Source organism: Monodon monoceros, unplaced genomic scaffold (assembly GCF_005190385.1).
Source record: "Monodon monoceros isolate NGI ecotype Baffin Bay Population unplaced genomic scaffold, NGI_Narwhal_1 Super_Scaffold_11, whole genome shotgun sequence".
Lineage (NCBI taxonomy): Eukaryota > Metazoa > Chordata > Mammalia > Artiodactyla > Monodontidae > Monodon > Monodon monoceros.
In genome coordinates this window covers 69,575,170-69,597,718 of record NW_021703767.1, presented here as the reverse complement: position 1 = coordinate 69,597,718, position 22,549 = coordinate 69,575,170, and the positions used below count along the sequence as shown (strand labels likewise).

General features: G+C 48.3%; 1 protein-coding gene across 6 annotated transcripts in view; it reads right to left on the bottom strand.

Moving 5' to 3' along the window:
- KALRN (kalirin RhoGEF kinase) overlaps nt 1-22,549 on the bottom strand; it is a 612,746-nt gene that overhangs the window by 383,253 nt on the left and 206,944 nt on the right. For all 6 annotated transcript variants that reach the window (XM_029214081.1, XM_029214075.1, XM_029214079.1 and 3 more), the window contains exons 4-5: nt 12,112-12,304; nt 8,197-8,709 (exon numbers count right to left, since the gene is read on the bottom strand). In XM_029214081.1, the coding sequence (XP_029069914.1) occupies nt 8,197-8,709; nt 12,112-12,304 (706 nt within the window). The remainder of the gene's footprint in view (nt 1-8,196; nt 8,710-12,111; nt 12,305-22,549) is intronic.

Genomic DNA, 22,549 nt, shown 5'->3' with positions numbered 1-22,549 from the left:
GATTTTCCTTACACTTGCCCACATTATTCCCCCATCCAGTGCTTGGGCTGGGTACAGGTCAGCACCTAGCAGAGGACCTGACATAGGGCAGATGCTCAATGTCTGTGGACAAAGGAATGAATCAATGAATGTTTCTCTGTCACTTCTCCCTGTGCCTCATACAACTTCTCTGATCAGGATCCTTCTTTCCTAGCTCACTTAAATTGCTGCAGACAGAATCAGGGTGACAACCTGGATTCTGGAAAGTACTGTAAACATAGTGTCCGTGTTCTCGGTTCCAAAGGGTCACTATGGGGTGCATAGTGCTATGGGGTCCACACATAAGTAGAAGCCACCTAATGACAATTCAGGCCCCTTCCGGCCCTCGTAAGGGACCTGGGAGGGAGCCAAGGCTGCCGTGCCCAGCGTTCCTGCCACTCCTTGCCTCCGCTCTGCTCTCCACACCCACTTCTCATGCAGGCCTGGCGACTGCAGCAGACACGGGGGCTCAACACGCAGCAGAGGGAAGGAAGGAGAGGGAGAAAGGATGGAAGGAGGAGAAAAGCAGCTTCGGGAAAAAACACGCACACATGCAGCTTGCAGAACATTGTGACTTGGATTATTTTTGGAATCTAATGTTTCTAATGTTCAAGGGGAGGAAATGAGAAAAAGCAAGTAGAGATTCCCAGGACCGGCAGGCTGGAAATAATACAGGACACTGTGTCCTCTGTTGGGCGGGACACAGACACACTTCCTCGCCCTGAGCCCAGTCAGCAGGGGGGTGGCGGGCAGTGCTTTAGGCCTCAGTAGGAGGAGGAACGCAGGAGGAAGGGGTACCGGGAGCCCTTCTCCAAAAAAAGCAGGAAATTACAAACCACTCAGTAGACCTTGCCCCGAAGGTCGTAGTTTTTGGAAGACTCCCTCCCTACACCGAGGGCTCAGGCAAATGAATCACAGAGACTTGTCAGCACGCCCCCGAGAGGCCCAAACAGTATTTGCCCTCTTACCACAGCATCAGTAAGGACACAGGTCAGGTGACCACTAGCCTCCAGTCCACCCCAGCCCCTCTGGCCGCCGCCTCCCAGGTCCCTGGCATACGTACCCTTTCTCCTGCAGGGCAGGGGTAAGGTAAGCCTGTGTGCGTGCGTGCGTGCGTGCGTGTGTGTGTGTGTGTGTGTGTGTGTGTGTTGGGGGAGGGGAAGGAGCCCCAGCCTCAGAGCAGAGGGCCCACCTTCCCACTGCCTACCTGGCTCTATCCCAGGCACACCTCCCAACCTCACCAAGTCTCAGCTTTCCCATGTAAAATGATGCCCACATTCACGCCCTGCACAAAGTAGACGGGAGACCAAATGAGGAACCACTGACTGGGTGACTCTGGGTGGGTCTCTGCTCTGGGTCAAAGTTTTCTATGTAAAAGGAAGGGCTAGACCAGAAAATCTCTAAGGTCAGGGGTGTGAGAACACTTTAAAAACTGACATTCCAAAAAATATTTCGTATTATAATGACTACAATGGCACTTCAGTTTGACAAATGACACTGCTGGCTCGAGGGGCACGCGGGTTGGAGAGGGGGCGAAGAGAAGAGGCAGTGGGCCAAGTGTGGGGCAGGGAGGAGGGCAGTGCACTCCCTTCACACGGCCCCGCTGGTTCTTGCCACCCCAGGCAGAATGAGACTTAGGATCCTGCTTTGGGCCCTGGGGAGTGATCAGAGCTGTTTATACCTCAGAGGGAAAGGGCAGGAAACAGCAGTGGATACTCTGCCCAGTGACAGGGCATCCTGGCGATGTCCTAAATTGCTCATACAGTTAACAGGACACACACAGCAAACACAATAAGCACATAACAGTGCAGGGCCCTGCTGCCTACCATGATGCTCTTCACCTCGTGGGCCCCATATTCATATTTTCTCAGGGTGACTAACATGAAAGTCACATTATTTTGTTCGCACAAACCTCCAAGGATATCAAAATGCACAGACATATTTCTTGGATGGACTGTAGGAGTGCTTCTGGCCTCAAGCTTGTAAGAGGATAAGACAAATATGTTCTTTGCTATAATGCACAGCAGGAGGTGACAAGTGTCTCAGATGTAGCAGGTGATCACATCCCCCTGGGGAGAACTGCTTTCCTCTGTGGTTGCTTCAAGGACAGACACCGTTTTTCCAGAGAACTTTCCATGTGGCGGCTCTCCCAACTCTGACCCATCAGATATGATCCCAGTTTGACCTGCGTGCTCCTGTCTTTTGCCTCACCCAGGGGCACCACACAATCTAGTGATCTTGGGAGACCCCATGAACCTCCATCATAATTGCCAACTTCTGTCAAAACTCGATTCTTAACTTTATTCCACTAGGAATCACTGAAAATTATTTGGAGCAAGTTCATTTGGAAGGTAGCATGGATCACGCTCTGCGAGGTCTCAGCGGGGGGTGCCAGATGACTGAGGAGTAAATCAGGACTGAAACAGCACAGGGAGAAGGAGGGGAAGCCAAGGTCTAGGGAGCAGCGATGCTGGGCCAGGCAGGGGGCCAGCACCTCCACCCACATCATCCCATCTAATTCTCCTAACAACCCTGGGCAGCAGCTTGGGCTTTTTTTTTTTTTAAGCAGGAAAAGAACTCAACAGATTACGGTTCTATTTGCTGAGAAAAGTTTCTTATTTTCCATCATCCCCCAAGGCGACAACCCTGAAGAGAGAAGAGCCAACTGTAGATATACAGGGGAGAATGAATAGCAAAAAAGGCGAAAATTCCTCTAGAATTGTTCAGCTGTAAAGGGGCTGAGACACCATGTAGTGTGGCAAGTCTTCAAGGAGAGGGAGAGGCAGGCACATTTGGCTTGGGGGGATGGGGGTCTTTACCGAACTCCTCTGGGGATTCTGATACACCCCCTGACAAGCCTATTCTCGACCACCACCAAGCCCTCACCACCGCAACCACACGCACACGCTCCCACCCCACCTCCCCCACTGAGACACATTTTCACAGACAGAGAGGACTGACACGAGAACAGTGCCCTGTGCAATCAGGAAAAAGTCGAAAGACACCGAGCTAGCCCAAACTCTTCCTCTTTGTTTTGTTGGGAACATAATTGGGGGTCAGAGGTTGAAGATGTGCCTGCAGTCTCCCAAGTGGCAAGTGGCACCCCAGGACACATCCGAACCCCCATTCACACAGCTCCATTTCAGCACGGACATGGCACCTGTGGGTGTGAACAGACTTTCACCATGCAAGGATGAATATGCAGGAAGACATTTAAAATTAGGTTCTCCACAAACGTATGGACACTAAGGGGGGAAAGTGGGGGACGGGGGGCGGGGGTGGTGGTGGTGGTGGGATGAACTGGGAGATTGGGATTGACAGATATGCACTAATATGTATAAAACGGATAACTAATAAGAACCTGTGGTATAAAAATATAATAAAACAAAATTTAAAAAATAAAATCAGGTTCTCCAAAGGGAGCTTTCCCACAGGTGGCGTGGTGAGGGCAGCCATCAAGGCCAGGGCCCTCTAAGCAAATGAGAGGTTCTCATCTGGGCAGGTACCTTGGTCACGGAGGAGGTGGGCACCTAGATATCCTCCCAAGTGTGGTGCTAAAGATCTTGCCTTGGATGTGTCCCACATGAAACAAGCACAACATGCTGTATGAACTGATAATAAGCATAATTCCAATACTGGAAACCCACCGGACAGCTGTGCTCATTCTTTCACAGGGGCTTCTCTTACAGGAAGTGGGACTATACTCTCTCTTTCCAGAAGGGCTTTGGGCAAGATTAGAGGGACTCCCAGGTAAACACCAGTACAGCCTCCTTTAATCAGAAGCGAAGTAGACAAATGTTCCTCCATCAGTTAAGTCTAGTTATGCCCCAGAGCCCTTCTAAGCACTTCTCCTTCCCTACAAAGACTGGAAGATTGTGGGCCTCCCCCCAATCAGAAGGCGGATGGTGCAGCAGCTTTGGTACTTTCTGATACTTATGATTGGCATTGGCACATAGATGGGCAGCAGGAGGTCACAATGGCCGGCATCAGGATGGCAAGGCTGGGTTTCCTACAGTGCATGGGAGGTAAACTTTTACATCTCAAGGTCTCTTCCAGTTCTACCATCCTAAGATGTGCCCCAGGCACCCAGGAAGGGGGAGGAAGCTAGGGAAGACCCTCCACTGAGCAGCACCCATCCTTCCCTTTCCCAAGGGGACATCTACAATGAGTCTACTTAACGATGCTTAACACCACAAACTGCCCCCTAATGGGAAATAGGCCTCCCTTCTCTCCTGTAATGGGATGTGACTGCAGGGCAGACACCTTCATCACACAGGGTCCACTGCAGCATTGGGGGCAACTGGCTGTGAAACGGAGCTGCAAAGAGAGCCATAATCTGCGCCTGACTAATGAGGAGGGACTGGCCTGTGTTCTGTGAACACAGTGGAGGACAGGCCCATTAGTTACAGACCAGAGGGCACAGGGCACAGGGCCCAGGCAGCGGTGCACATCTTCCAACAAAGTGCATTGTGCGTTACTTGAATCACCTCTGAATTACCCAGCCCTCCCACAAATCGCTCATTAAGGCTTTCCTGTCATTCCTGAGCTGCAATATTCCCCTTCTCTGAAAACTCCCTAAGCACAGAGGCTGTGCCTAGGACAGTGAGGTGCACACAGCAGACATAAGTAATAATAAATAGGACTTGATGACAACTTGCTGCTCCAAGACAGAAACTCTGGCTCACTCATCTTTATCCAAGTGCCTTGTTTTGGGCCCATGACAGCTGCTCAGCAGAAGTTTATTCAATGAATGGGTGGCCTGCTTTATGAATTATCTGCAAAACAGCGTCCCTCCTCCCTAAATGTTTAATTGGGAGAGAGAAAGGCTCCTTCCCCGCCACCCCCAAGATGAGGGATGCATGCATAGGGTCATTGCGGAGGTCAGGGGAAGGTGGGGAGGGGTTGTTTCACTTCCCAAGGCCAGCTGGTAAATGGGGAGCACTGACCATTATTTAAGGCCTGGGAAAGAAGCTGTCACCCACAGGGCCAGAAGGGAGACGCTGTGCCCACCCCTTTACAAAAATAGAAGCTGGGTGATCATCAGACTCCTCCAGTTGCCAAGAGCTTCCCAGATCTGGAATTAAAGGCCTCCGACGAGCCTCCCACCAGAGAGGGGCTACGCCGTGGCTCATGCAGGAACTATGTCCTCAGGCCCTTGGTTAGATGAGGATGTGCACACACAACTCTTACCCAAGCCACCACCCTCCTCACCCCCTTTCCAAAACACCAAATAAGTCAAGGGCTGAGGCACTTAGCTCTGCACAGATATTTTAAATTAATCTTGAAGCAATTTAAAAGGACTGTTTTCCTCCCCTGCCCCTCACCCAGCACATTTCTGTGGCAGCCGGGTCAAGCCTGAGCAGCATTTTCGCCACTGACTCAATACCGAAATATTCCTGGGCTGCCCTCTTCCCATCGGCCTTTTACTCCCTCTGTTTTGTTTTAGATATTCTCTCCTCCACCCCTCCCCCTCTACACACGCGCACGCACACACACACACACACACACACACGTGCACAAACACGCATGCACATACACGTCTTTTTAAGGTATGAGCACAGATCCTAACTTACAGTCCATGCGCAGAATTCAGGGATCATGGATTTGAACAGGGAAAAAATACGCCTTTATTTTTACTCACCTCTAACTAAAATAGAGCATCCTCTTCAATTATGAACAGAGGCAACATACTTCATTAATGTTACCAATACTTGGGCCTCTGACATCAATAGAAACACACACATTCTCATATCATATCAGGGCTGTTTGTCCTGAAATGTCAGTTACGGTCATCACTACTTCAAAATTATGGTAGTTATAAGACTTCAAGTCCATCTTGTTGTTTAACATGTTCCTAAAGAAGTACATATGTTGCTATACTTAAAAATTTTAATAACTGTACTTCAAAAATTATTTTCCAAGCCTGTATGTTATTTTGTACATTTACAAATATTATTCTGAGAAGGGGTCCATAGGCTTCACCAGACCAAAGGGGTCCAGAGCACAGAAAGGTTAAGGGCCCCTGCTGTCGTATGAGTGTTAGAAGATGGGATCTGAGATTTTCCCTAGAGTCATCATGGGCCAGGGGACTCAGGGGCTAACCAGCAGCATTCAGTGGTAGCGTGAGGCAGACCCTAGGAGTGGTGGCATAGTGGGGTTATTGGATAAGAGCTTGGGTGGGCTTTGGAGACAGACAAAATACTGGCTCTGTCCAACTGGCAGTGTGATCTTGGGCAAGTCGTTTCATCTGTCTGAGTTTCCATTTCCTCCACTGTGAATTAGGAATAATAATATACCATACAATTCTCACGAGCATGAATTGAGAGGATATATGTGTGGCAACAACTACTGCTTGGCTGGCTGGCGCTTGGCTGACTCTAGGTCAGCCTTCCCTACCTTGGGGCTTCTGGGGCTAAGGTATGTTATGTTGTTTTGTTTTGTTTTGTTTCGGAGATGGGCACTGTCTGTGCCCTACGTTGGCCTCCCATTTCCTGAACTTGAAGGATGCAGTGAAGCTTCTCAAACTCAGACACATCTAGGCAGACCTAAGTCCCCTACCTCCTCTTCTGTCCCGGCTCAGTGAAACAGGCACTCAGGCCAGGATGCAAAGCAGATCTCCTGCCGCAGAGCAGAAGAGACCTCAAGTGAAAAAGAAATGTTCCAAACCCTTCCAACATTGGTCACAAGAGCCAAAGTACCTGCCTCTGGGTCTGCAGAGCAGCTGGCTCCTGACCTGGTGTCTCTCCTAACTTGGATATGAGATGGGGGTTCTGTAGTCCAAGTGCCCGCAACCCCAAGTCCAGGCCAGGCCAGGGTCAGACCCAGGCTGCCCGGCCACTGGGCAAACAGCCCTCTTGAAGGCCAGAGGAAACCTTGCAGCTCCTAAAGTTGTGCAAAAACTCCTTTACATGCATGTCTCTTCCAAACTCTGGCTTAAATGATGTTCAAAAGTTCTGTTGTAGAAAGGGGCCATGCACTCTTTTAAAATTATACCTATTGATTTTCATGTGATTATAAATGATAAAAGATTGGAAAGCACAGAAAATTTATGCAGAGAGATTAAAATCAAGCATAAGTCTTGCCCCTAGAAATCAAAACTATTAATATTGTGGTGAATTTTCTTCCAGCTATACTTATGCTAGCACGCTTACATAAACTGGGATCATAATTATATCATTTTATATCCCGATTTCATCACTTAAACTACCTAGAGACATTTTCAATATGGGCTCTTAAAAGACACAGAACCATTATATCAGACGCTGTCTGTAAAACTCACGGGTTACTGAGAGTCACGGTATTCCTGCGAGTGGTATTGTGCATTTAAATGTGTTATTCTCAGAAAACTGGCAGGAGAGCCCCTTTCACTCCTCTTAAAGCGCATGTAACAGTAAAGTCTCTTCTTTAGCTTGGAGAGCGTCTAGAGAAGATATAGTTGCATTCTCAGCAAAGAGGCACTGTATGGTATTTTCCTTTTTCACTTTCTCATATCTCCCTGGTAAGGGGAAAGCTTTGAAAATTCACTGCTGGAAAAATATCTTGCGCGACAAAGTGTGCAGCAGCTGAGGGAAAACCTCCAGAAAGAAGTGGTATGGCAGGAAGAGAGCCCTGGACTTCAAATGGAAGACAGCTGGATTCCTGTGTCAGGTCTGCCATTGTGGCCCTGAGATCAAATAACACCCACCACCAGCCACCTCAAAGGACCAAAGGGTTGCGTACACTAAATAAGACTGTATGCGAGAGTGCTTTGTCAATAGTCAAATACACTGCAGGGCAGTGACCGCTAAGTCATGTGGTTGTGGCTGGTAACAGCATGGTCACTCCTGTTGCTCAGCCGGCTTGCACTACGCACGGCACGCCCTGAGAGGGGCCGCGTCCAACAGTGCAAAAGCGTGGACTCTGCAGCCATGCTGCACCTCCTAGTTTGGCCGAGTTATTTAGCCTCTCAGTTTCTTCATCTGTAAAATGGGATGATGATAATACACCTACTTCATAGGACTCTTGCCAGATTAAAATAAGTTAATTTACACAAGGTGCACAGAACAATACCTGGCACATAATAAACACTCCACAAGAGGAGCTTTAAAATGTTGGACTAGCAGTCTCCGTCATTCTCCCTAGAAAGCTACGTATGCCCCCCACCCCAGCCCTGCTCAGGTTTGGCCGGCACCCTCCTACCTTTTCAGCATCCTGCTCGAAGAGCCGCAGCTGGAAGCACTGGTCCAGTTTGAGCTTGCGCACGTGCCACATCTGGTGCAGGTGCTGCCGGGTGGAGTGCAGCTTGTCCAGGAGGCTGGTGATCTTGGGCACCAGGCTCTGGAAGTCGGCGCTGCCCGGGATGCAGTTGCGCCCTGAGAAGCCGTCGCTGCAGCGGATGCACTGCAGCAGCCGCTGCCCCTCCCGGTCCAGCTCCTCCACAGGGGCCTTGAGCACCTTCTTCTTGAGCTGTGTGTGCTCGTCGATGAGCCGCCGCGAGCCCTCCACGTCCACGGGGAACTCCTTGCGGGCCAGCATCTCCTGCAGGTCCTCGAGGCGTGACAGCAGATGCACGGCACTGTTGAAGAACTCCTCCAGGGAGAGCCGCAGCTCGATCCACTCCTCGTGGTTATAGTCCAGGGAGCCGTCAAACTCCTCTGTCAGCTGGGAGGGGTCCACCAGCTTCGTGAGGCCCTCCACGGACACCATGCTCGTCTGGGATGGGCAGACACAGAGAGGGAGACTCAGTGATGCTGGGGCAAGTCAGGGGAAGACCCCAGGGCAGCCGTAGGCAGAAGAGAGACAGTCAAGGGGAAAGGCCAAGATAAGTCCATATAATAATGACCACAGCCTGCCTGGGAAAGGGCAAATGGGAGAGCAGGCAGCCCCCTGGTCAGCTAAGATAGGCAGTTTCAAAAGACCGGCTTACTGGTTCAAAGAGCCTCTCCGCCTGATCACCATTTGCCATTGAAGGGAAGACTGCCTTTATGTTCTACTGCCCTCATCTTCCTCCTTCCCATCCCCAAGTCTGCCACAACACGGCTCAGGATGCTAGAATCAGAAGCTGGAAGAACAGACTGAATCTAATTTTAGGGGGTCTAGTTCTCAATAGCTTTAAAACCTAGGATATCCTCATGGTTGGATTAAGCAGTGTGGGTCAGTCTTGGGCTGCAAGGGTCTCAGAGGCGATCTTCCTGCCTCTTCCCACAAGCAGATGCCCTTCTCTGATGCAGTGAACAAACAGGGCTCGGGGGACAGGGAGCCTGGGCCCTCGGCTTTCTCTGAGCCCCACAGACTCTTGGAGAGCAGAGTGGAGAATGTTTGTCTCCAGGACACAGAGCAGCAAATGACGGCACAGGCAACCACCCTGACGTACCAAGAAAGATTGTTTCTTTCCTACAGGATTGCTTGATTCTCTCTGCTGGAGAAGGAGAGGCTACTAGAGAAATATCTGGATTCAGGGTCCAGCCCTACACTTACTAATTGTGTGAACTGGGCAAACTAAGTTCGCAGAGCCGTTGTTTCGTCCTCTGTATAATGAAGATAATAATGCTTTTCTCCTAGGGCTGTGCTGGAATTAAACCTGACGGTGTGTAAAGCACCAAGGGCACCAGCGTGGAGCACGTGCTCAGTCCCTGTGAGTGCTCATCAGGATGATCTGAAGGCTGCATCCTTACTGGAACCCTTAAAAGCAGTTCGTCTCCCTCTGTCTTGCTGCTCTCTGGGCATCGCCTCCTCTTCTCCCTTTTCCTTCTATCTCCTTCCAGAGGCACAGAAAGGAGCTGCCTGTGTCTGAAACAGGGGTTCTCAAACTCATCAGAGTCCCTTGGGGAGTTTAAAAAAACACTGATGCTCAAGCCCCACCCCTAGAAACTCTGATTTAGTTAGCCTGGACTGGAGCTTGGGCATGGGTAGTTTTAAAAGCTCCTAATGTGCAACCAGTGGCACAAACCTCTGCTGATCTAGATCCCTGCAACTCAAAATGCAGCCCTCAAACCAGCAACATTGGCACCACCTGGGAGCTTGTTAGAAATGCAGGATCTCAGGCCCCACCTAGACCTTGTGGGTCAGGATCTGTATTTAACAAGATCCCCAGGAGAATCTGTGCATTAAACCCTGAAAAGCCCTGTGTTACAGCCCTTTCCCCTTTGAATTTGGCTCAAAGTTTACCACTTCCAGGAAGTCTCCCGTGATTATTCACTAACTATTCATTAAGTATCTGCCATTGAACAAGCCTGGACTCTCATCTCTGTAGCACCCACCATCTCGGTCTGCACTAAGTACTGCATCTGCTCTTTATAAAACACTACGTCATAAATATTCTTCCGAGTTGGAAGCCCCCACCTCTGTCTCCTGCTCTTCTTGTTTAGGAGGCAAAGACAAGCGTGCTCAATTTGGGGTGAAGGAGGTGCAGGGAGATGGGAAATACTGGGCAGCTAGGCTGAAGCAAAAGTTTCAAGACTTGGAAAGATTGTTCCCAGTCGCTTCAGCTAATAAATTTATAGGCCTGTTGTCACCGCTTCTGTACAAACAAACCAAAAATACACAAAGCATTTATTTCCCTACAGGACTCCTAGCATTGGGAAGGGGTTCTGGGGGAGCATGAGAGTTAACTGTTCTTACACCAAGTCAAATTTCTCGTGTTATTTACACAGAGAACTGCCTCTCAGGTGGTCAGGTTGCTGTGCTCAAATCACAACCTGTTGGGGCCACCACCCCACACAAAGGCGCTCCCGGCCCCTGGGGACAAACGTCTGGAATGAGAAGTTGCTGCTAGATTAAGAGCAGGTCTGCCTTTCCAACACACACGTACACAGGGTTCGTCCTCTTGCAGATGGGGGCCAGAGTTCCGAGAAAGGAGAACAGCTCGGATTTGGCTGGAACAAAGGTTCCTAAATCATTGATTTAATGTTTTGTCATTAAAAATTCTCAGGGGACACATATGGCCTCTAGAAAAATCAAGTTAAAAAACATGTTTTCGCTGAGTATAAAAGTAATACAAAATTGTCAAAAGAAAGTAGAAAAACATAATCCAGCCACCTCAAATAAAGCACTGTTAACCATTTTCATGTATCTCTCAGTCTTCCTCTCCATATACTATACTCTTAAAAACCAACTTCAGATTATATTGCCCATACTGTTTTATAAAGTCTTTTTCTTTCCTAAATTAAAAAAAAATTATTTATTTTATTTATTTATTTTTGGCTGTGTTGGGTCTTCGTTGCTGCGTGTGGGCTTTCTCTAGTTGCGGCGAGCGGGGGCTGCTCTTCGTTGAGGTGTGCAGCATTCTCACTGCAGTGGCTTCTCTTGTTGTGCAGCACGGGCTCTAGGCGCACGGGCTTCAGTAGTTGTGGCACGCGGGCTCAGTAGTTGTGGCACACGGGCTTAGCTGCTCCGTGGCATGTGGGATCTTCCCAGACCAGGGCTCGAACCCGTGTCCCCTGCATTGGCAGGTGGATTCTTAACCACTGCGCCACCAGGGAAGCCCTATAACTTGTCTTTCTAAAAACAATATATCATGCGCATTTTTCAATGACACTATTGTTCTAAATATGATTTTTAATGGCTTCATAGTATTTGTGTATTAATGCTGCCAAAATTAATGGATATTTAGGATACGAACTATACATATGTGCATGTAGAGATATGCATATATATAAATATTTGTGTACACATGTGTATATTATTGCAAAAAACACTGTGATGAATATCCTTGTAGACATTTTTTGTTTATAGTTATCATTAGTTCTTCACCTTTCTGCTTTAATTTTTATATTAAAAATATTTTCCTAGAAGGAGAATTGAGAGATCAGTGGATATAAACTCTTTTTAAGGCATTTGACCCAAATTACAAAGTTGCCCCCCAGAAACAATTGCTCTGATTTACACTCACCAGTAGTAACAGGACTGCCTAATGACTCTGTGCCCTTGGGACAATCGCATGAGCCTCTTATTCCTTCTGAGACTCTCACTGGCAAGGCCACAGTGGCCAAGGAATCCTGAATTACCAGCCCCTGACATGTTGGGGATGGTAGGAAGGTGGAGAAGTGCAGGTGAGAAATGGGTGGGTGGCAGAAGGGGAAGGAAAACGGGAGCTAGGAGAGAGGTCGGCCTCACCTCGAAGATGAATTTGGAGCTGCCGAAGTTGGTCTTCTGTTTCTGCCAGAAGTTGTCGGGTTTGATGATGAGGGCCACATGGATCTCGGCTGGAAAGGCTTCCTGCAGCGTCTTGAGGAGGGGCTTGATGAGGTCCCACTTGGAGCCCCGCATGTCGATGATGACGGTGAAGCCACGTTTGCACACGTCCTCACTGTGGGGAGGTCAGAGGTCAGGCACGGTCACTCTGGGCTGTTGAGACTTTGGAGTACACAGTCAAAAAGCACCTGGAAACCTGCATTCCTCTTTATCTGGACCAACCTTCCAACTTCACTCCAGGTCTCCTGGCTGCCTTGCAATCCAACTCAAAATGTACTGACTCAGAAAACCTTTCGAGATTAACCCCATCTGACCAAGGGCATCTGTCTTCTCCCAGCACTTAGCAAGTAACTCAGCTTTCCCTGTAGTCAATTGCACTTGTTGGGACGTTTACAGTTTCGGTATTCACTACTATGTTTGAGTTTCTTTTAATTCTTGTCTCTCTCTCTTGCTCCTGGGTTGAATCATATTTTCTCCATTTGAATACAAACTCTCTAGAGTGAGGGATGCTGCTGCCCTTAGATCTGCGATGGAAAGTCCTTGGCATGAACGCTGTCCTTCCCCGGGCCCACATCAATGGCAGCCACTGCTATGTTTTACCACTGAACCCAACCTGGGCCAAAGAATCTTTTTCAATAAAGGGGTCTAGGCCAATTCTAACAATTGATTAGAGATGGTACACAAGGTATTGATAACATCATTGTATTTAAGATGTATTACTTGTAGTTCAAATTGTATGTCAACTTTGAAAAACTCAGGTTGCCGAGCCATGCTGATCACTCTCAGATGGCCAAGGGTGGGACTGATTAGACAGTGGATGTGGTCCCGTTGTCTCATGTACTTCCATTATAAGAGTCAGGGTATAAAAAGGCACATTTCAGGAAGTTAAGACAGGGGAGACTACTCTTGAAATCAAGGCCAGATGAAGTGACAGTGACCAACTTGAAAACCAGAAACTAATCGGGCTAAGTGAATCAAGATGTTGCTGCATAACTTATTAAGTAGCAAAGTTTATTTAAACACTTGAACTTTATAACTCCTAAGAATTGAAAGAAAAGAAAAAAAACCGAAGATCAAAACAGTTATAACACCTCAATTTGGAAGAAAGTCTATGCTTTGGTAGTTAGAGGGCTTTCCTTCTGTCCTTCATTTATTTAACCTGTGTATTTATTTTCTAACTCAAAATAGACTTTGGTTAATTCACATGTTTATATAAATACTGGTGTAGCATTTCCTTAGGTTGTTTGGCTTAATTTCCTATTACCCAGACTGTACTAGCTTAAAGCCCTGTGCATGTTGCATGCCCCACAGTCGTGCACCACCACCTACCAATCGCTTATAGCTACTGGAGGTAAGGCCACAATGGGAGGACTTAGGCTACAAAAGGAAACAAAACCCTGTTTCAGGCTTCATTCTCAAATCTCAGCCAGTGATGAAAATGTCACAGACTTTTGAAGAGACCACAGCTCCTGTGATTGTGCGAATGTCTCAAGCATAAGGCAGCTTACTGGGCCTCCCAGTTACACAGGAAACTCCCCAGGTGAGGAGAGACACTCTTTCCATTTCTTCTTGTTGACACAAAGGATTAGACTCAGCAAGGGGGAAAGCTGAGCCTTTTGTTTCTCCACAAATCCTATATCCCAAAGGAAAGGGGTTACCTCTTCTCCTTCTCTGACACTTATTGAGTCAGTAAGTGGCCAGGGTCTTCCATAAATAATTCTCTCTACCTTATTGTCTGAAACCAATGTGCCTTTTTCTTAAATTACAGAATTTCTTTCCCATTATGAGAAAATACCCAGTAATTATAGAAGAGTTAGAATATTCAAAAGTCTGTATAAGAGATACTAATGGTAGGGATTTATAATACTCAGGCCTATTTCCTTCCAGTCTTTTTTGTACATGTAATTTGTATACCATATAGTGTTCTACCTTTCATTGTAACACAGAATTTTTTCTCATGTCTAACATTTCTTTGAAACAGTTATATTTAATGACACATAGTCTATCTAATACCTACACCACAGCTTTTTAAATCATCCTCATTACTGCTTTACAGAAGGGCACATCAGCTTATATATCTACCAGCAATGCTGAGAGTACCCACCGCCGCCCCTTTACTGTATCCTCGTCAGCACTGGTCACTGAATTTTTTAAATCTTTGCCAATTTTCCAAGAAAAATATGGCATTACATTTAAATTTGCATTCCTTTGATTACTGGCTATAGCTTATTGGCCTATAAGAATTTCTTCCGTGACTTAACCTGACCATTTCTTTTATCTATTTTTCTATGGCACTTTAATGGCTTTTCTCACTGAGCTTAGTTTCATTTAGCCTGACTCACATTTGTTGCACACGCACTTATGCCAGGCACTGCACGGTAACTGTGGGTCTTCCCTTCCCTTAGAGATGACAGACTTCCTTGCTCACCTGCTCCTCAGGCTCCATCGCTGTCACCATAATTGTGCTGACATGACGAAACCCTGTCCCTAACAACAAAGAGTCACTGTTGCTACCAAGAGCTGGAGCTTGACTATCCCAGTATCTAAATGTGGTCATCAAGAATAGCTTACACTCTATTAACGAATGACTTCTGACAACTAAAAGAGAAATAAGGTACTAATTCTCTCTAGGAAGTTCTCACTAGCTCAGGAGATGGGGAAAGAGGCCCAGGGGCTGAATGCTGAGAGATAACCTAATTGGCATCTTTCTGTGAAAACAGCTAATCTACCAAGGTGCTTTCTGTTACGGTTTGAAACAAGGAACATAGCTGGAGGAGGGAAAAGAACTTTTCATCGCATACTTATTGTGCCAGGGATGGTGGCTGGGCACTTGACATACGTTATTTCATTTTATCCTCATGATGGATAAACCTGGCATGGTTATCACCCTGTAAGAGATGATGACACTGAGGCACAGAATTTGCCTAAGGTCACATGACTGGTAAGTACCTAGCACAGAGTCAAAACCAGGACCACTGACTCCAAAAGCCCAAGCTCAGGTCACTATATAATGTGACCCACCATGTTGCCACTACGTGTGGTGTTTTTGTGACTGGGTGTGGGGGGAAGGGTCACGATGAGGGGACGAGATTAGGGAGCTCATAGGAGATGGGGGGAATTAGGGCAAAGAATCCAAGTGGATGACCTCTACTCTGCAGTCTGCACAATCAGAAAATCACAGAAGCAAAAGAGCATATGGCATACTCAGAAAGTTCAAGTAACTCACTTCGGTTTAGGCCCAGAGGCGAGAGGCAAAGAGTGACGAGGAACTGCTGTCTGAATGCTTCAGAGAGCCCTCCTCTGGGCTCCGACCCTCCTCTTGCACACCCTCCCCCCAGGGAACGAGGACACTTGACAGAAAGAGACCATGCTGCCCCCATCCTTTTCTAGACCAAGTTCCTTGTACCCGAAACCCTAAAATTCTCAGCTCAAAGGTCTTTACCTGCTTCCTTGGCCCATGTGTGCCTCTCTCCCAAGTCCAATTCAATTCCTCAAGGGTAAGGAACGCCACCAGTATGAGCACCTCGGCCTGAGGGGCGGCAAAGAGCTGCCATTTGTAAGGATGTGGCTAAAACATGCATGCTGAAGGCAGAGCTCCCTGTACTGCCGAGTTCTAGCATGGAACTCAGGAGTCCAACAAATCTGAATCTGAAGCTGGCCTCCTAGGTCGCTATGAAGATCTGTTTGTCAAGGTGGTAGGGTAGAACACATTTTATCTAACAGTTCGTTAGCTTGCTGTATTAATTTTCAATATTTAGATATAGGGTATGTGGGTTTCCATTTGTACTCCTGCCCTGCCCGGGCATTGCAACGGTAGAAGCAGGGCTTCCAGAGAAGAGGCAGGAGTGGAAGCAGGCCTCAAGTCAGGACGCTTCTTGTACCATGGCAGAAGCGGTGCATTTATCCTAAGGGCAATCAGGAACCACTGAAGGGTGTCATTCAGGGATGGAACGTGAGCAAGTGATTTGGGAAGGTTACCCTGCAGCTGTGCAGAGGGAAAGTAAACCAGGGTCAAGCAGACTGAGCAGGAGAACAGAAGCAGAGAAACCTCCTCCTTTGGACTAAAATGCCTCTTAAGTGAAGTCTTCCTTGGGCCACCCGATTTATAGCTGCACTGTCACCTAGCACTCCCTACCTCCCTTCCCTGATTTATTGGTCTCCTTAGCACTTAGTACCATTTGGGTCATGTATTTTACTTATTCATTTATTGTCCATTTTCCCTCACTGGAAAGTAACCTCGATGAAGGCAGGGCTGTTTGTACTGATTTCACTACCCACAGTGCCTGGGCCAGGCTAAGACTCAATACACGGAGGAAGGAGGAGTGGTAGTTAAGGGTATGGAATCTAGAGCCAACTCTCCTCGGTCTGAATCCTGGCTCCATCATTTACCTATCAAGAAACCTTAGGCAAGTTACTTTTAACCTCTGTACTGTAAAATGTGAATAATAGTAACTACATTACAGGGTTACCTTAGAGGTTAAGTTTGTTAATACACATAAAGCACTTACAATGGTGCCGGGCACGGATCTGTACTACGTGAGTCTTAGCTGCTGGAGGAGACATAGTTGGTGTCCCCGCCAGGGCCTCTTTATTGACCGCTGTGCCCAGCCCCCAGCTCCATACGTGTTGCAGCAATCAGCTTATGCCTGAGACCATGTCAGGAGACTTACCTTTGGCTGATGGGTGCACTTTTCCAAAGGATGCCTGGGCAGTTATACCCCCGCCCCAGGGGGGCCAGTGCTTCTCTTATACAAGGGTGCCTTTCCCTCAAGGCGGGGTAACTCTGAAGTGTGACTTATGCTCCAGAGCCTTCTCACTCCCCCAGTCAGTCTCCAGCTAGATTTCATCTGAGACCACAGCCTTGCTCAGTCCTGCCCCTTCCTACTCTGCTCCTCTGACTCCCTTATGGGTCTTTCCTAAAGATCATGCCCTTAATAAGTCATCTGTACCTGAATCGCTGTCTCAAGAAACAGAGCCACAGTCATACATACATAAATTTCATACATATATGAAATTCTGAAGGCAATGTGAAATATAGTCTGGAGATTAAAAGAGGAATCTGGGTTGTAAATTTTGACTTGGGCGTCATACTGTGCCTGGCACACAGTAGGTGTTCAATAACACTTGCTGAATGAATAAATCCATGAACTGTGGCAGGAGATATGCACAGAAGTGGGTGAGATCACCCAGTGAAGACAACTAAGATGAAAAGAACCTTCTTCTGAGTCCAGAATAGAACTGATGGGCATATCAATTTTAAGAGATGGGAGAAGAAAGGAGATGAGCCTGAGGAACAAATGCAGAGAAGTTAGATAAAACCGGGAGAGGAGTGGAAAAGAAATCAGGGAGGAGAGGATTTCAAGGAGGAACTACAGCGTCAAAGGATGCAGAGAGGTAGGTCATGAGCTGAGATGAGAACTATTGCGCTTGGCAGCTAAGAGGGCTTGGTCCGGCTGGTCAGGGCAGTGCCAGTGGGTGCTGGGGCAGGACATGGGTGGAGCAGGGAAGCAGTCTTCCTGGTTGGTCTCTGAGATGATGGGAGGAAGTGTCAGGATCATCAGAGGTGGCACTTGGTGCACACCCTCCCCTGGCCCTGTCTCCCTGACTCCAGAAACAACCAGGGTCCACACCCTGCTCTTTGGCTGCCCCCAGCCCCCCTCTTCCCCAAGCCTCCATGCCCCCAGACCTCCCTTCCTCTCACTCAGTGTGCTCACATGGGGAGCAGTTGCAGCAAACCAATTTACACTGGAACATAACTAACAGGCAGCCTTCCTTTTCCCTTTGGGTTATTTACCTTTTCAGTGATATTTCTTAGCCCAAATTAAATTTTCAGGGGCAGAATTTGCATTGTGTATGGTGAGGATTGGAGCAGCAGGCCTTCGAATCCACCTAAGGAGGGGAAAGGAGGGTGAGCGACCCTCTCCATCTCCCATGCCCCCCGATTTAGAGAGAGGCAGCCACTGCACCTTCCCCCCTGCCCCACTAGCTTCCCGACTGGGGCTTGAGACCTGGGCCCCCTTGGCCAGCTTCTCAACCTCTGTGAACTGTTTGATGGACTCTCAGGGGCACTCGGGCCCAGGACATAATGTATACTGAGTGACTGGATGACTGACCAGATAGTTCTTGTACTCAGTTCTATACCATTTACTCTTTTGTTCATCACGTCACTGGGGCTGTTTGCACTCAGCAAGCCCGTGCTACCTCGAAACAGCATTTGTGCCACTTGATGCCGATGCTTCTCGAACTTTACTGACTTCATCATCACCTAGGACCCCTGTTTAAAATGATGATTTCAGCGACCGCTTTCAGATATTCTGATGAAAATCAGTCTGGGATGAGGCCCAGGAGTCTCCCTAGGTGATCCAAGGACAACACCTAGACGCTCATAGGTGTGGTTTGTGAGAGTTTAATGATACACACTTTGTCTACATCAGATGAGGACCAGCATTAATAAACAGGAGGTAGCACACAGCTGTGCAGTCAGAAAAATGCTTGCAAGGCGGGCCAACAGCTTTGCTGTACACAAGTGTGTCAAAAGTAGTAGTGGGTTTCTCTCTCCATAGCCTCATGCTCTTTTTTTTTTTTTTTTTTTTGCGGTACGCGGGCCTCTCACTGTGTGGCCTCTCCCGTTGCGGAGCACAGGCTCCGGACGCACAGGCTCAGCGCCCATGGCTCACGGGCCCAGCTGCTCCGCGGCATGTGGGATCTTCCCGGACCGCGGCACGAACCCGTGTCCCCTGCATCGGCAGGCGGACTCTCAACCACTGCGCCACCAGGGAAGCCCGCCTCATGCTCTCTTGAAGGGACTCATTTATTGCAAGCCCAGGCTTGTGGGAGTTCCGGCCTCGAAGTGCATTTCTCTGGTTCTTTTTGCAAAGACCGAGCTCCTCCTCTGTGAGCCTAGAGAGACTTTCCCTGAAGGGCCTGGTGGCTGCCCTCCCCAATATAGCTATCTATGCTCAACCAGATGCCCGTTGGAGATCTGCCTTCCCGAGCTTCCCTCTCTACTTCTTATCATACACCTGACCTGGCAGCCTCATTTAAACTTCCGGGCAAGTTCTGGGTGCCTCTCTGGGTCCCTGTGGGTCCTGCCCACATCTGATGCCCCAGAGCCATCTCCTGACCCACTGGGCTGAGAACTCTGTGAGGATGTTCCCAGGTCAGGAGGGCCTCCATGTGGACAATGAGGAAGAGGCATGTCATCCCTGACCCTCTGCACTCCTAGCGCCCCCCCCCACATGCTGGCAGAGATCACAGTTTAGCAGCCCACCGTTAGTCCCCCAAAGCGGTTTTATTAGATACAGTTGTTACTGTGGTTTATAACACTTTCAAGTGCCTTTGGAGGAAGCCTTCAGTGCCTTCATTCACATACTCACATGACCTGTCTGCTTGCTGGCCTGTGGATCTGCCTCCTCTGTCTTAGCCGCTGTTATTTCCCAGTCCTGTTTCACACATTAGAAGACTCAATGGCCTTAGCTCAGGGAGCAGGGATTAAGGTACCAGTGTCTCGAGCTAAAGGTTGCTCTGGGACCTGGACAGCAGGGCAGAGTACCTGTTGGTGACAACCCCAGGCCAGGGCTTCACCCTGGGTTACAGGTCTGGCCTCAGGGACCCAAGTACCACTTCCCTGCTCCCTCAGCTCCTCCCCAGGCTCCTGGCTCAGTGAAACTCAGATCATCTCTCTGGATTCCATTCAGGCCACATCAGTGAACCACACTGGATACTTCCCATTATCATCTGGCTAAGGGGTCAGATTCAAAGGTCACCTTCTCCCTGGGGTCTTCCCTGCTCTTCCCCTTGCCAAAACAAACAGCATATTATTCACACCTCTATTAACATCGTTATTAGTCCTGATGTTGTGTTATGGCCTCTCATCCCTCTATGCCTGTGGGCTTGCCCACCTCAACCCCATCTTTGCCTAGGCAACTTCTACCCACAAAGCTCAACTCACATGCCTCTTCCTCCAAGGAGTCTCTCACTGACAGACCCCTGCCCCATCCCACTCCATCCCCACTGGGATAAGGGCTCTTCCCATGCACTGCCATAACCTTGTGCTTACTCTTCATGGCAGCTGTCATGTGTGGGGTAACTACAGCCAGGCTCTGGCTGATCAATTTCTGTATCCCTTACAGAGATTTATATGCCTTCATGATGAGAGCCTAGTTATGAAAGGGCTTCATAAATAATATGCTGTCATATAATAATATGACATAAATAATATGGTGTCCTATAAATATATTATCCATTAATTCATTAATTTATTCATCTAACAAATATTTATTGAGCATTTACTTTGTGGCTGGCCCAGTGCTAGGCACTAGCGGGAGAGATGGACACAAGACATTAGCTAGATAAAAAGAATAAATGCAAATTGTGATAAGTCTTAACAACTTATCAGGTGGTCAGCCCACTATGAGGAGATGACATATAAACAAAGACCAAAACTATGAGAAGGACCTAGTTAAGGGAACGCTGTAGAAAGAATAACGCAGGCGGAGGGAACAGCCTATGCAAAGGTCCTAAGGTGGAAAAGAGCCTGTATGGGGGCTGATTCTCCATTACAGTAAGGAAGTGGCACAGTGAAGTCATAAGCGTGCAGGAGACAGGCAGCCAGACCTGGCTCTAAATCTTGAGGAGCTCAAAACCTTAAGCTGGAGAGAAATATAAAACGAGAGCCAAACGTGGAGTGGCCATTTTTTAAGTTAAAATTGGACATAAACATATATTAATGATAAAGCTAATCTTATTGAGCACATGAGAATCTATGCCTGCTAAGCGTTTTATATGCATTATCTTATTTATTCCTCACATGAAACTCACAAGTAGCTGCTCTTATTATCCCACCCTACAGTTAAGGAAACTGAGGCCAAGGGCGGTTGAATAACTTGCTAAAGTCACTGAATCTAGTGTGATTCCAGTATCTGTCATGCTACTTTGCCTCAGAGAGAAACAGAATGCTTGAGCCTGAAGAAACTTTAAAGCTTACTTCTGCTAATCCTTCATTTCAGAGCTGAGGGCAGCAAATTCCAGAGGAAGGAATTTGCTCAGAGTCACACAGTTGGGTGGATGTTCTGGCCATTTGTGTCAGACATCCAGTTGTCAATCTGCCCATTTCAGGTCTTCTATTAAGCCACAAGAACTCTGGAACTGAGACATCAAATAATCTGGTTTGGACGCTCAGGGTATATACTGTTTTGAGTGCTAAAGCTCCTTCCCCAGGAATGAGGAACATCCTGTTCACTCCAGCGGCACAGAGATGGCCTGACCCCATTTACCCCAAATCGTGTGATGCCACCTGAGATTTACCCCATACCTATGAATATCTGGCAGATTCTCACTTGAAACAGCTGCTGAAATAAATGTAACACCGATCCATCCTGGTGGCAGGTGGGGGAGCAGCGATCGGCAATGAGCACCACGCCGGCAGACCAGGGGAGGGGGCAACAAGGGTTTCTGCTTAGTGTGTGTTGCTGGAGGCTGCCCAGTTGGTACTAGTTGCGGTGTACAGGGTGTCAGAATCCTAGTGTTGGGGGCCCGGGAAGGCCCAGCACTTGAGCAGTGATGGAGCAGAAGTAGCTTTCAAATCAGACCTATTCACTAAGTAGTCCAGGGAAGGAGACAAACTGAACACTGGGGTAGAGGGCTGGACTGGTCGCTGAGGAGTGGGCGAGGGACAGCAAGGACAAGACAGATGGAGGACTTCCTGCTGCACGAGGGCAGCAGGGCCCTGCCACACACAGCTCTGGCCCCCCAGGAGCAAAGAGGCCCAGCAATGCAGGATGACCTGGAGGGATGATGAAGTCTTACCACAGTGTGCGGACAGTTTACCACAAGCAAACAGAAACCAGAAAACGGCAGAAGGAAGAGTAGCCCCAAGAAGTCGCCCACTTCGCACTTTCCCTAGAACTGCGCTGTACCCATGTCTTCCTGAAAACATTTTTTTTTTTTTTTTTTTTTTTTTTTTTGTGGTACGCAGGCCTCTCACTGTTGTGGCCTCTCCCGTTGTGGAGCACAGGCTCCGGACGCACAGGCTCAGCGGCCATGGCTCATGGGCCCAGCCGCTCCACGGCATATGGGATCCTCCCGGACCGTGGCACGAACCCGTGTCCCCTGCATTGGCAGGGGGACTCTCAACCACTGCGCCACCAGGGAAGCCCTCCCTGAAAACATTTTATGAGCTGAATTGTCCATTCAGAATTTGAGGAACAAAAAGTGACCTTAGAGTTCTGAGGAGAAAACGATGCCCTGACCCGTTTGTGCCCGAGTTCTCATGCCATTCTCAGGCCATGGAGAGTCCATGGCTGTAGGGTCCAGATTTTGTTTCGATACTTTGTCCATCACACTGATCTGTGTCAGCCTG